General features: G+C 45.7%; 3 protein-coding genes across 3 annotated transcripts; 1 reads left to right on the top strand and 2 right to left on the bottom strand.

The window, feature by feature from the left end:
- Positions 1-1,331: 1,331 nt before the first annotated feature.
- On the bottom strand, positions 1,332-4,148 carry CCR75_007753 (uncharacterized protein). Its single transcript, XM_067965811.1, has 8 exons — positions 2,801-4,148; positions 2,680-2,737; positions 2,566-2,620; positions 2,394-2,505; positions 1,744-2,320; positions 1,620-1,677; positions 1,494-1,554; positions 1,332-1,420 (listed from the first exon to the last, which is right to left on the bottom strand). The coding sequence occupies exons 1-8, from the start codon at positions 3,678-3,680 to the stop codon at positions 1,380-1,382; spliced, it is 1,842 nt and encodes a 613-aa protein (XP_067814918.1). The 5' UTR covers positions 3,681-4,148; the 3' UTR covers positions 1,332-1,379.
- On the top strand, positions 3,778-6,845 carry CCR75_007754 (uncharacterized protein). The gene is made up of 5 exons (XM_067965812.1): positions 3,778-4,674; positions 4,746-4,856; positions 4,918-5,499; positions 5,552-5,902; positions 5,973-6,845. The coding sequence occupies exons 4-5, from the start codon at positions 5,762-5,764 to the stop codon at positions 6,078-6,080; spliced, it is 249 nt and encodes an 82-aa protein (XP_067814920.1). The 5' UTR covers positions 3,778-4,674; positions 4,746-4,856; positions 4,918-5,499; positions 5,552-5,761; the 3' UTR covers positions 6,081-6,845.
- CCR75_007755 (uncharacterized protein) lies at positions 6,830-10,178 on the bottom strand. The gene is made up of 5 exons (XM_067965813.1): positions 10,068-10,178; positions 9,844-10,005; positions 9,264-9,779; positions 8,646-9,194; positions 6,830-8,577 (listed from the first exon to the last, which is right to left on the bottom strand). Exons 1-5 carry the CDS (start codon positions 10,146-10,148, stop codon positions 8,380-8,382), a joined length of 1,506 nt encoding a protein of 501 aa, XP_067814921.1. The 5' UTR covers positions 10,149-10,178; the 3' UTR covers positions 6,830-8,379.
- Positions 10,179-13,951: the final 3,773 nt, after the last annotated feature.

The following is a 13,951-nucleotide window of genomic DNA, read 5'->3' on the forward strand; positions in this document are numbered from 1 at the left end:
TACCTTGCACAGAAACACATGCAGGTGACCGTACGGGAGACGGAACGGGCGATGAGGATCATCCTCATCGTCGGAACAAAATAGACGATTAAATCATCTATCAGAATGAGCCCTCTCATTCGAAGGCTCATAATCAGCCGCCTGACGGGTATCAGGCGACTGTTCCATCCTCCCCGAGTCGGCCATTTCGTCCGACTCGCACTCATAATCGACCTCTAAAGAGGGGTCGTACTCACGTGGTGAATCACCACGTGCACTCGCAACACCAAGTGTTGTGCGAGTGGAAGACACTACGGTAGACGGAACGTCTACCGCAAGAGATAACAATGCGTCACCCGCGGCTGCACGAACCGCAGCCGAAGGTTCAACACTATCCTCACCCCGCATGAATTGTTCCTTCATGCGATGGAATTTAAAATGATGGATCTGACCAATCAAAATCATTTTAAAAATTAAGTGGTCATTTAGCGACCACTCCACCTAATGACATTCAGAGTGATTGTCGTTTAAGGGAGGGGTGATGTAACGGGGTGTATCGTTACATGAAATTAACAATAAAAGATTGTTAATTAATATTATCCAAAAGGTAGATAATATTTGGAGGAAATTACTTTAAATAGTAATTTCCTGAATTCTTATCCATAAATAGGTATAGACCATTATGTCTATTTATTCCGCAGACTAATCAGCTGTAGAAGTAATCAAAGAGAGTTACGAGATAAGATAGATAAGAATTCATTTACATGTTTAGTATTAGTTTATAGTTAAGACAACATTTACAAAGATAGATTAACAAGACACTTAACTATATTAATACAGTTTTTCATTTTACACTCTTAAGCTAACTTGCCTTAAGAGAAGTCTTCCTCTATACGTACAGTGTACGTCACCTAACGAGAGGCACCACTCACATCTGAAGCAGTGTGAAGTGGACTTGTACTGAAACAGTACAAGTCGCAGTGCCCCGTTACAGTTAAATTTATTTGGAAAAATACAAGCTACCAATCTCAGTTACCCCGTGTGTCGGCACTTCACTGAGGAAGCTACAACACTAGACTTGCTAATTCTATAATGATCAAGTAATCTTATCAGATAGATATCGAATTGGAGTTATAGATTTAGAGTATCGCGAAACCTTGTTCTTATCAAAATTACTTATCGAAAAATCTTGCATTGTAAGCAGCCTAGATCAGTAAGAGTGGGGCGAAGGCCCGTCGGTATTCATTCTGACTATATTCAACGGCAATCAAGAATGCGTCTTTACCAGTCTACTGAAGAGTTGCAACACTTGACGAAAGCCAAGAATAAGTATAACTGTGCGATGAACAGCGAAGCCCCCCCCTTGCTCGGGCGATGTCAATCGATAATGCGAAAAATTGCTACACTACCTCGACGTTATTGGATCTATCCGAAAAAACACCTGTAAAAAAATTACACAGAGGGACGTTAGCGCACACTGCTCACCACTTAAAAAAATATGTTTACCATCTTACCATTAAGCTGCTCTAGCGCAAGTATCAGTGCATGAGGTCCCAAGCGGCCATGCCCTTGGGCCTACATGAATAATCTTTGAGTTTTTTTATCAAAAGAAATCGAGAGTACGGTCAGTTAAAACTTACCTTTAAAGCTATGTACAGCTGGTGCGCAAGCGACAGCCCTGGAAGCGACAAGTTCATTCTGCGTAAAAGAAACGGTATGTAAGTTCAAAGTTAAATAACATGAGCCAAATTTTCACATCTATACCTTTCCGCCTCCTTTAAAGCGATACCCATGTCCTTTAAAAAATATTCAACGAACAATCCTGGCTCGAAGTCCCTCTTAATGATTCGCGGGCCCAAGTAATTGATAGACCATAAACCAGCCGCATCAGTATTGACAGCATGAATAGCTTCGTCCATGTCAAGGCCACATTTTTTCGCATAAAGCAGACTTTCTACAACTCCGATCATTGAAGAAGCAATCAAAATTTGATTCATCAATTTCGTGTGCTGGCCGGCGCCGGCAGGCCCCATGTGGCGAACAGACTTAGCCATAATACTGAGAAAAGGCATCGTTACGTAGACGGATTCCATATCGCCACCAACCATGACAGAGAGCGTGGCATCACGGGCGCCAATATCTCCTCCAGAAACTGGTGCATCGAGTGACGATACTCCTCTTATTTTAGCCGCATCATATATCGTTTTCGCCAGGGCGGGTGAGCTGGTTGTCATGTCTACAATGATGCTTCCTAACTTCATTTTTGAGAGCAGACCCGAGTCCGAATCGAGCACTACTGCTTTAACGTCACTTGGGTACCCAGCCATGACAAAAACAATATCTAATATAGTCGAAAAGACGAAGTTAGTCAATGCAACAATTCTAGAACTGATATCAACTGCCTATTCTCCAACCTGAAACTTGGGCGACTTCAGCAGGAGAGCCAGCCACTTTTGCTCCCTTTTCTCTTAACCCGTCACATTTTGACGGTGTTCGGTTAAACACAGTGACCTCATAGCCATGATTCTAGAAACATAAGATATACTTATAAATCAACAATTTTAGAGCCGATTTCTTAATAAGTACCAATAGATGTCCACACATACTTGAACCCATTATGCCTGTTCCAATCCAGCCCAAACTATTTTATATATTATGAGCTGCGTAAGTACATACTAAGAAAGGAAGAGTAGCCCCCACCGTATCTTGACACGAGACGCAGCAGACATCAAATCAATTCCTTGAGTTTGAAGCAGCACTAAAATATCAGATAAAAAAGTAAAATATCGGCAACCAGTAGGGTCATAAGCATTTTGCTGACCGTTCGCTTTGGACGTCGTCGAGTCTTCGAGAGCTGAGTTTACACTGCTAGCGACCCGCGGGTCAATTTGCGTTACTGAAGCAACAAAAGGTGCAACAGCAGTCTGCTCGTCTTTCTGCCGACTCTGTGAGTTTGGCACGATCAGCTCGTCATCTATTACAACGCGACTTTCCGAGTACGACTTAAACAAGTGCTCACTCAGACGGTGGTTGTGTCGATTAATCTGGGCCACAACGCGAACAATATACTTATTTTCCTGTCCTACAAGATGGTTTGGCTTGCGCTCCGATATACAAGCACGAATCATAGCTGGACATCCCATGTAGCGATAGTGCTGCCTTGGTCGTTTACCCTTTCCGCGGGGTTTAGTTTTCACTCCGTGCGTGCATAAATATAGCTTTTTAACGAAACCGACACTTTCATCAATAGGTTTCTTCATGCTGTTTCTCTTAGCAGCTCGAGAGTTGACGGCTTTAGCTGAGTCGGATGTTCGCAATCTCATTGGCTGATGTGTAGACTCGCAGTACTCGTCCATGGCGCGATGAAAGTCGTTCCATGAGTCAAAGCATTGATCTATTCCCACGCACTGGACATATGTCTGCTCTTCTTCTACCATCGCCAGCAGCGGAACACATTCGTCTTCAATTTCGTCATTTTCATGCTCTTCCTCGCGCAGCACCACGTCGGCTTCCCGCTTTCCCAGAAGACTAGTTAATGATGTTGACGGCTGCTGCATCGCTAAGTCTTCTTGAGTGTGCACTTTATCATCGGCTGTCAAAGAAGTAAGGCTATCATTTTCAATCCTTGAAAGTGTCGTATAGTCCGAGCTTCCATCGAGGGATGCACAAGAACGATGCCGCTCCTCCCCTGCTGAGTCCATCAGCTTTTTTGCTACAAACTTAATTAATAGATTTGAACTAAATTTGAATTTACACTTTTCGGTAACAATTAGTGCGGTATCCTCTTAACACGCCGCAATGGCAAATTGCAACACGTACAGTCGGGGGCTGCGCAGTCGTAGTCGCTCAGACTCGACATCTTCGGAGGAAGAAGAGATTTATGATGACATGAATATTGGGGATCGAGAAAATGGGGATACTACGCCGCCTAAGCTGGTGCAGCGCACGTTATTGCTGTGCTCGGATGGCGTTCGTGACGAGGACGACGACGAAGATAGTGACTTTGAGGAGTTAGATGACTTCAGTGAGCCATTGTATCGTGGCACGTTTTATAGCTGTCGTCAGATTGATCTGGATAATGCACGACGGCTTCAAATATTCCAGGAAGAGCGCGGAAAAAAACACAAAAACGAGATGCAACGCTTGGAGCTAAAATTAAAAGCAGATGGCGCTGCCGCTTACTTTAACATGCCGACCAATGCTGCTGTAGTCATCGAAAAGGTTGCACAGCTGAAAGCGGTTAAGACGCTGCACAATTTTTTAAGAAGGTCATGGCGCTATGTGCTACGCAATTCATTTATGACCGTGAACGTGCTGTGGCTGCTGGCACCGCTGTGCTGCTTCGTTATTGCAATAGCAGCTCCGCACTATTTAAATTCGGTAATCCTGTACGCCGATAATATCACTTCAAAAGTGGTTGGCATTGGAGGTGCCGATGCTGGATTTGACGCGGGCGCGGTTCGTTCCGTAGTAAAGGAGATCCTGGACATGAAATTAGTAACATTGAACGAAGAACTAGGTGTGCTGCGCCAGACTGTGCAGTCTCAGGAGCTTGAAATTGAGGCGATGAAGCTTCTGCACGATACGGTGCGCCGCTCTCATGATGAAGAACTGCGGAAACTTAGCAGTACAGAGCTCGATAGTGTTATTTATGTTCACGTAAAAACCGTCGTTGCCAAGCACACTAAGGAACTGGTGTGTTTTATTTTTTGCCATTTGTGAGTATAATGACAACTAGCTCACCTTTCCGTAACTTATTATTGCAGTGGGATAAATCTATGAATAGCACGTCGCGGCTACAACAAGACGTACGGGCTGCTGCCAAAGAACGGTCATTGATTTCCACAACATTAAAGCATCAAGCAGAGCATTTGGACGTAAGTTAGTATCGTGATAATTTCCGTTACAAAGTTGTCCTTTTTGACCATTTCTTTGCAGTCCCTTAGAAGCAATGTGGACAGATTAGCAATTTCAGAACGTGGAAGCGATTCATTAGTGAGGAAAGACTTGGTAGAGTGGCGTGAGTCGTTTGAAAACAAAGTTCAGGCTGAGATTCAGCTTGGCTTACAGGAAATTGAAGGCCGCTTGTTGAGCGTGCTACAAGAGGAAAAAAGCTCTTTAGCTTTAAGTGGCTTGGATGCTACTGATCCAGGGATTCTTCAGGCTATTGAGGTAGCGGTCCAGGCTATTGAAATAAAGAAAACAGGCCGTGTAGACCATGCAGCACTTGCCAACGGCGCCTCTGTGATACGTTCGGAACGGTTCGCAAGATAAAAAGTCCTATTTGTCATAAGATTACTGCTCATGATAATTTGTTGTTTTAGCGAACTTCTTGATCAGGATGTTTCATCTTTGGTGCAGTTGCTCTTCCAGCTATTAGGCTTGAGCGACAATGACGGCACATTTACATCTTCATCTTTTCGTCGCGCTCCGATTTTATTTCTTGGGCAGCTGTTTTCATCCGGGGATAATCCGTGGTGGCTTTCTCGCCACAATGGTCGACCGGAAACTGCATTATCAGTATGTTCACCTCGCGTGTTTCCATTGCAAAGGCTGATATATCCAATTGCAGGAAACGATGGAAATGGGCAGCTGCTGGGCCATTTCTGGGTCGTCTGGTCGCCTTTCGGTCAAATTCGCTCAGCAAATTGTTGCTGATGCAATAACCATAGACCACATTCCTGCACAAACTGCGTCGGATATTAGTTCTGCGCCGAACGAGTTTCGAATTTTGGTCAGTGCACAATAAATTCAAACGTGTCATTTCTGGCATCATAACAACATGAGTCTTAATACCGTGCAATCGTTACAGGGCATATCAGGCCATCCTTTGCGAGAAACTGTTGAAGTTACTCCGTTTGGAAATTTTTCTTACGCAAACACTGGACCAGCTAGCCAAACGTTTAAGCTCAAATTGCCATTGGTTCGCTATTTACTTGTGTTGTTCTTGATCAGGAGAGATTTATTGACTTGTACGATGTCTTTTTATGCAGAATAAGCGTTCTATTGTTGATGGTATTATGTTGGAGCTGCTTTCAAACCATGGTAACCACGAGTATACTTGCATTTATCGCTTTCGGGTGCACGGCCAACTTGCATGAGCGAGCGACTTCGTGAGATACAGATCTTGCGCAGTAAGCTAAGAAAGAGAAAGGAGCGAACAACTTAATTTTTACGTCGCACGCCTGAAAATTGCATTCTGGCTGGCTACCAATATGATTTCGATTGCCGATTAATTGCGTTAATTTGCAGATAAAAAGTATGAATCGCAGTGGCAACCTCAGCATTTTTTTGGCCTTACCTATGCTGCACTGGACGTTGCGCCTCCTCACGGCCCTTTCATTCTTTGAATTTCTTTTATTTAGTTCGAAGGCAAGTTCACGCGGCGTCGTAGTGCAGCCGTATACAGCTTACACAGCGGTAGAATCTCCGCAGCCATCAGCGACGCATTCCCGTCCTCCGCTCGTCAGCAATTCAGCAGTATGTAACGTCAGGCCACAAATGCACTAAAATGAGAAGATTAGCCATTTGAAGTGATCTGTATGACACCACTAAACTGATTAAAAAAGTCTTGATGCATTTCGATGCAAGCGCATTTCGGCTGGAATGAATACGAAACGTCCTGTCGGTCTGGAACACCAGCGTTTTTTGGCATTTAATCGCACGCTGAAATCCAGTGCTAACTACGCTCTTCCATCGCACATCTGTGCGTGCAGCACACCATGTCGCTTATAAGCTCCAATTCGCCTCCGTTTAGGTCACAAGAATTGTCGGACCCTTTTATGTCTATGTTCATGACCCGCAATATTGGTGGCTATTGCATACTCGATAAATCGTCCATGGAGGAGCTTGTGTCTTTTTTGTCGCACTCGCGTCCGGAACTCCGCAAGTCGGCGTCTAGCTTGATAATTAAGCTGACGGCCTCGGATAAAAGTATGTTTCAATTATTGCAGCTTAAAGATCTGGACGTGGTGCAGAGCCTATGCCGAGCTGTGAGCGACATGCGACCCATTGCTGAAGATGCGATCAAAGCACTTATTAATCTTACCGCGGCTAATCCAACGGCTTGCGAGCGTGCACTGAAGAATGACCTACTTAACCGCATAATGACTCAAGTGGAGGTCGACGACTGGCGCCTAACCGACTATTCCATGATGCTGCTGGCCAACGTGACTACAACGCCTGAGGGTGCCACAGCATTGCTTGGCTACGATGGAGAGGTCACAGATGCTACGATTGTGTTACGTGAGAAAAAAATTCGCATGCTTACCAACTCTTTTTTAAAAGGAGAACCAGAGCCCGATGGGGTCGATGACAACACAGGCGAACCTAGGTGGGATGATGAGTACCAGTACGTAGCAAATATCCTTGCCAATATCAGCCAACTTGAACAGGGTCGTAATTTTCTGCTTAAGATTCGTCAAAGCACGTCAGTTGCCGGTGCGCTCCTGCCGCAGCTTAAGTCGCCTAATGTCGTGCGTCGACGCGGGGTCTCTGCTACTTTCAAAAACTTGTGCTTTGACTCGGACAACCACTTCTACCTATATGACCAGCTAGACATCCCTACGCACATGATGATACTGCTTTCCGGTCCTGAAAAACTTGATGCGGATGACAAAGTAAACATGAATCCAGCTGTTTACTGCCAGGGCGATAAGAAAAAGCGCGAGTATGACAGACTAGTTCGTCTTGCTGCTGTCGAGAGCTTGCTGCTACTATGCACGACGCATAATGGCCGCAAAGACCTACGTCGCAAGAAAGTGTACCCCATTATCCGCAATGCTCACTTGATAGAGGTCGATGAGGAGATCAGCGACCAAATTTACAAGCTGGTTGATTTTCTTATTCGTGACGAAGAAGGCGAGGAGCCTGACTGGAACGAGATCCGAAATAAGTTACGTACTGCTGAGCAGGAAACTGGTGGTAGTGGCGTGATAGTGTCACCGTCGACTCCCGAAGCTCAACATAAGATAATTAAGACTTTAACCGACACCGAGCTTGCCGTAAATCTTAAGATTAAGTCTACGCCTCTGAAGAAGCCCGTAGCAAATACATCCTCGAATCTTGTATCGAGCGGAGAAGACGAGCAAGTTCCGGACGATGTTGCTGATGGGTTTTATAATGAAATTCTGGCACTTGATGTGACAAGCGACGAAGAGAAGGAAGAAAATCTCGGAATGGACTAAATTAAAAAGTTGCATCGCCATACACATGCTATGGTCTATAAGTAATGCAGCCAATTACTTTCGCATAACAGTATGATGTAAGCATGTGAAAAAGGAAATGAATGTGTATGCGATATCGTGTTCGACTCTACAAGATACGCGAAATCTTTAGCTAGTATATTAAATCCTTATCGTCGGCTGCTACACATAAATCTTACATTTGTAACTACCTGGCCTAGATGCTCTTGCGAAATGCCAGTGGCTCAGCGGCCACTGCCAAAAAGCGCGCCTTGCTGAATTTTCGCCGCACAGCAGTGAGTTTCGCCAACTTTCCGACACCATTGTGAGCGTTCCATAGCATCTCCTTTATGTCATTGACACAGGAAGTCAGACTTTGTTCACTATAGGTCGAGTGATGCTCCATTGTTGACGACTGAGATCGTAAAAAGCATACGGTTACCAAGGTTATTTGCATGCAAACAAAATTAAATTAAGACATACCCAAGCTGGAATATCCCTCATCTGTGTCCGGGCAACATATACTGCTGATGCGGCAATCGTAGATGGTAGATACTTAATCAATTTGTACTCCTGCAAGGAGCGGTCGATCACATAATGTGCGAAGTGCTCCACTCGATCATTGCAGGTGCGAGATGCTTTAATAAATCGCCTCATGAACTGAAACGCAGTTGGAAATGTCACCCGAAAACCTATGGTGGCAAGCATCTTCGCTTCCATCTGAAAAACTTCTTCGCGTGTATAGGCATTGTCGGTTATTTTAACAAATTCTTCGGCTTCCGGAGGATATATGTCTTCGTACTTTGAAGCAATAAACATTGCCGTTACACCTACTAGCTGAAGACGCCGACGTCCAATCGACAAGTTCTTTTCCAAGAAGTAGTCGATCAGGAGGATGGCAATGTGCAGAGTTTGTGATAGCAATCCGTACTTGTAGTGAACGTCAACCAGCCAATCCACGAGAATAGCGCGCATCTTCGAATTAATGTTTGATTGGTGAGCCATATACGAGCCGTTAGGCCTGCGATTCTTCTGCAAAATATTACCATCAAGTTAAGTATTTCAATACCTGTATAAGCAATTAACACATCAACATCTTACCTCCGTCTCCAAGTGGTACTTTGTGATTTCCTCGGCGTACTGCCAGCAGGCGGTCGGATCATTTTTATCTTTTGAGTCAATATCATGTTCTTTTTTTTCTATGGTGGGTGAAACGATGTTAAATTTGGGTGAGAGCTTGGAAATTTGGCCCATAGTTTCACACGTATTGACGACTAAAGTCACGCTGGAAGTGGATCGGCTCATCGGCTCAGTAATCGACGACGACGACGACCCACGAGCACACAATATTGGCGCGACGCTGGGGGCCGGGATGGCATGGCGACAGCCAACGCTGACGTGATCAAGGTTCCGCTTGCTAATATTAGCTGTAGCGACGAAGCAGTTGCTTTCGTTTATGTTTTCAAGATCCCTTTTGCTAGAGTTGGCTGTATTAAGCGAGCGACTGCCAATGTTCACGTTACGAAGGCTACGCTTACCAGCTGTTATTTTTTTTTTGAATACAGCGCCAGCAGTAGAGAGCGAAGTGCTCATAGAGCTGACAGTGGACTTTTTAATCTGCAAAACGATATACAAGTTACGCTCCTATCATCGCACGACAAGTGAATATCATTTTACATACGCTGATCCGGTTGGTCGCATTACCCAGCACTGAGCGTCTATTCGTCACATCCCCAAGGGCGGTACGACGAATTCCACCGTTAGAATCGGTTTTCGGCTGCTTTGTTAATCGGAAGTGCTTCTCGGCGTTTCCAGCTTCCTCAGCATTCTCCTCAATTTGGCGCTACACAGCGCAAAACAACTTGAGGTCAAGTCTCTACGGTAATTATTCCATAAGTTGCTGACCTTTGCAGGGCGAAAGCCGTCTCGGTTTGTGAGTACTTCGTTTTCATTATTGATCCGAATGCTTCGGCGGACAAATGACATGGCTGGCAAATGTGCAAGGGGTCGATAGTACGTAGCGGAAGAACTTGATAAAGATGCGTCTGCTTGGCGCGAAACTATTTTGAGATGAAATGAATCGTTTTTTTAATTTTAAACTGGCCTTTTCGACAAAGCTAGCTGTAATTTCAGTAAGTCGGTAAATTTGACATTATTTTTTTTCAACATGTCTAATAGAAAAGCGTGCGGGAATCTTTCCTCTAGGTTTGTAATGCTCGAAATGTTTTGTTTCTACTGGTGTCCGACAACATGATATTTCGGTATTTTAATATCGTCTACAACAAGTTAACATCCTTAATGAAATACAGTATAACCTGTCTCAATTCATAATGCTGGGACGCGAATTTCTGATACATGTAGAGAGTTATCATTTAAGACAGGGGTACTACTCCTAATCAAATAAATATTTCTTCTTATTGGAGGATGCGGCTATAAAAGAAAAGCTTTTCCCCCATTCCCCAAGAACAACTCAGCAGCACATTAATAATGCCTCTGAGAGGAGCACGCCACACCACAATGACGGACGATGTCCGTGTGCAGACATCACGCAGAGAATCCCCTGAGATGAAGCACACATCGTGTAGCGGGGCTACCTCGCTCCTAAAGTCAGAGGAAGACTTTCAGACTCAGAGAGTCACTTGTTTCTATTGAACTAATGGGTTAAACAACTCAGGGAGTCGTACAAGCTATAAAATCTTAAGGAATCCTAGTTCAAGGGATTCAGGGGTTCGAAGAACCAAGTGGCAACTACAATAAATGGGATTTAAGTAACTAACTATTTAAAACTTAGATAGAACGGTATTTTATCCATAAACTAAATGTACCACAACAACGGTTCTCCAACCGATGTGTGCCCCAATACAATCTGGTGAAGTGGCTAGGGTACCCCTCTTCTGAAAACTCTTGGGAGTTCGAGGTACCACTTCGGCAAGATTGACCGTACGCCGTTGACGTTTTTAAGCGCCAAGCTCAGGGTCAACTCGCGTCAAACAACGCTTCCACCACTAAACATGGGATTAGGTGGATCTATAGCCTCAGTGCGGCTTCGATCCATGGTTGTACGGTCAACCGAAGCACTGAAATATCGGCTAGACCTTTCTTCGTTTCGTGGCAAAAATGCCGAGCGTAACTGGCCTTTGGCCTTAAGCTTAGCGATATGGAAGCGAAGCTTCCGTTCCAAACGAACATCACCTCTATTCGCAGACTCTGACATTCCAGATATTACGAAGTCGGCGGGGCCGGTGAACCCAGTTCTCAAATGAGACTTCGTTTTCACTCCTTTTTCGTTTGGAAACAAAACGATCGGAATTTCCCTCATGGAGGTTACCGAAGCCACATGGGCTTGATCACGTAAACGCGTCAGATACTGGCTTCGCGTCATTACCTTTTAGCGTAAGGTATTGCTCATGAAGAGCGTCGCGGGCAGCGATCTCCTCCGGCGTCCTCGCCAGGTCACCAGAGATCCAGATGGCCAAGCTATGACCCGTTTATCTCTTTGAGACGCTCGTCCGCACTACGCGGAGTGAATCTATATTCACTATGAGCTTTAGCTTTTGCTATCTCGACAACTCGACGACGAGCTCTTTCCTCTATGAGGATTATCTGCTCTTGCTCTTCATCAAGCGGATTCGTAATGATGTTGGACTCAGGGTCCCGTGTCCTGCTCAATGCAGTTGAGACCACGTTCTGGGAACGGATTCGGGGCCCGCCGACGTTCACCCGGAGGAGAAGGCGTGAGCGAACGCCGCTCTTTTTCCTCCTCCTCTGATTGAGAGTGACTTTCAAAGTCCAGCATTCCCTCATCGTCGAGGTAGGTGCTCAGAGTCTGTGACTCACGCTTGATTGTCATTAGACAAAGGAATAAAAAACACAACCGAACGGTTAGCTGTTAAGGTTTCAACCTCAAAGAGGAAATGAAGCGAATGTTGTCACTCGGTGTCAACATTCTGATGGGGGAGGAACTGGTATTGACCCTCATGACGACGTCGCTTTAAAAATTCTCAGCATGAAACTGAAGGTCCCCCGCGCATCAAGCAGCGCGGGAGGTGCCGAAATTTCGGCGAGAGCATTTGATGCTCTACGGCACGAGGTGCAACTTCTTCGTGAGGTCCTTGCTCGGGTTGAAAGCTCTTTTGAGGCGGTTCGGGACCGTCTTTCGACGCTGGAGCGTCAGCAGCTCGCGTAGAGGGCCAGTTGGATATCCTGGTGAGGATGCAGTCTGCGGCACGACCGCCTGTCTCGGCGCAAGCGCCTTTAAGTCCACGTGGAAGGGTCTCGATAAGGCTAAAGCAAGCCAACGTAGAACACTGGGTGTGTACGCAGCTTGCTAGAAAGGTTTTGCGTATAAGGTAGGCCCTGCTTGACCACGACCGTAAATGCACGGGCGCAACTTGGTCTTGAAGACCGCGAAAACCAAGTTAGTAGGTAGGTTCTTAGCGCTTAAGAAAGCTCGTTCTCCGACCATATAAGAATTAATACAGCTTCTGCTTTTGGCATCTGCTTGTTCTTTCTGTTTGCCTTGGCTATCAGCCATCGTATCCCTTACATGTCTTATGACACTAAATCGCGTCGCAAGAAACTCGCTTACTTGTTTCCGAACGGTAACGGGGCTGAAATCAGCAAGCCTATCGGCTAATTCACCCCCATCAAGCCCTGAGCCACGCAGTGAAATCAGTAACGGAATGCGTGGGTGGGTGAGACCGTTGACATAGAACCGAGTATAGCCTGTAGAGGCATGTACAGCGTTATTTAACGCGAATTCTACCCCACTAAAAGCATTCAGCTCCAGGGCTTTGGCGTCTGAGCACACACACTGCGTCAAATCGTCTTCAATGACGCGATTGACACGTTCAGTTTGACCATCGGTCTGCGGATGGTCTGCGGATGGTCTGCGGTGGACATGTCCAATCTGGTGCCAGCCACTTGTAAAATTGATTTCCAGAATTTATGCGTCCCGATCAGAGACAATTGCCACTGTCAAACCGTGTTGTCGAAACACGCGATCGATGGACAGCCTCGCTGTACCTTCATTATCAGTGGTACCCGGCACAGCCGCTAAGTGAGCCATTTTGCTCAATCGCTCAACAAAACCACTATGCCAGAGGTGCCGGCCAACAAAATCCATACTAATGGACTCCAACACCCTATGGGTACAGGCAGACGTGCCAGTGGCGCAAGAGCATGCGCCGAGAGTTTGACCCGTTGGCAAGTTTCGCATGTGCGAACGCACGTGCTGACCCATTTATAAAGTTAGGGCCACCAATGAATCTGGCTTACAGAGCCGTAGGTCTTTTTCTACCGAGATGACCACTAAGGATAGTATCGTGTGCCTCAAAGAGGATTCGGTACTTCAAATCCTCATTATGAGGAACAACGACGCGCGGAGGATCCACAGCGTCCGTGCAATAAAGCAACAGGTCGTTATAGATAGAAATCGATGTAACCTTGCACGCAAACGTGCCGACAATTCAAAACCCGATTCAGTGCTCTTTAGAGCTCGTAGCAGAGCGACACACTGTTCATCCTTGGCGTAAACAGAACGGATTAATTCAGCAAGAGGCGACATAATCCGGCCTGCGTGATAACGCATCGGCCAAAGCATTCTGCTTGCAGGCTTATACTTCACCTCGAAGTTGTATTCCGCGAAAAAGGATAGCCCTCGGGCCATTCTCTGCGAGAGATGGGGCGACTTAGTCGCAGTGCGTAATGACGCGTGATTTGTATATATCACAAACGGCTTAGAGCCGAGCAGATGATCTCTGAATTTGACGAGAGCATTCTTCATAGCA

This window comes from Bremia lactucae, linkage group LG1 (genome assembly GCF_004359215.1).
Source record: "Bremia lactucae strain SF5 linkage group LG1, whole genome shotgun sequence".
NCBI lineage: Eukaryota > Oomycota > Peronosporomycetes > Peronosporales > Peronosporaceae > Bremia > Bremia lactucae.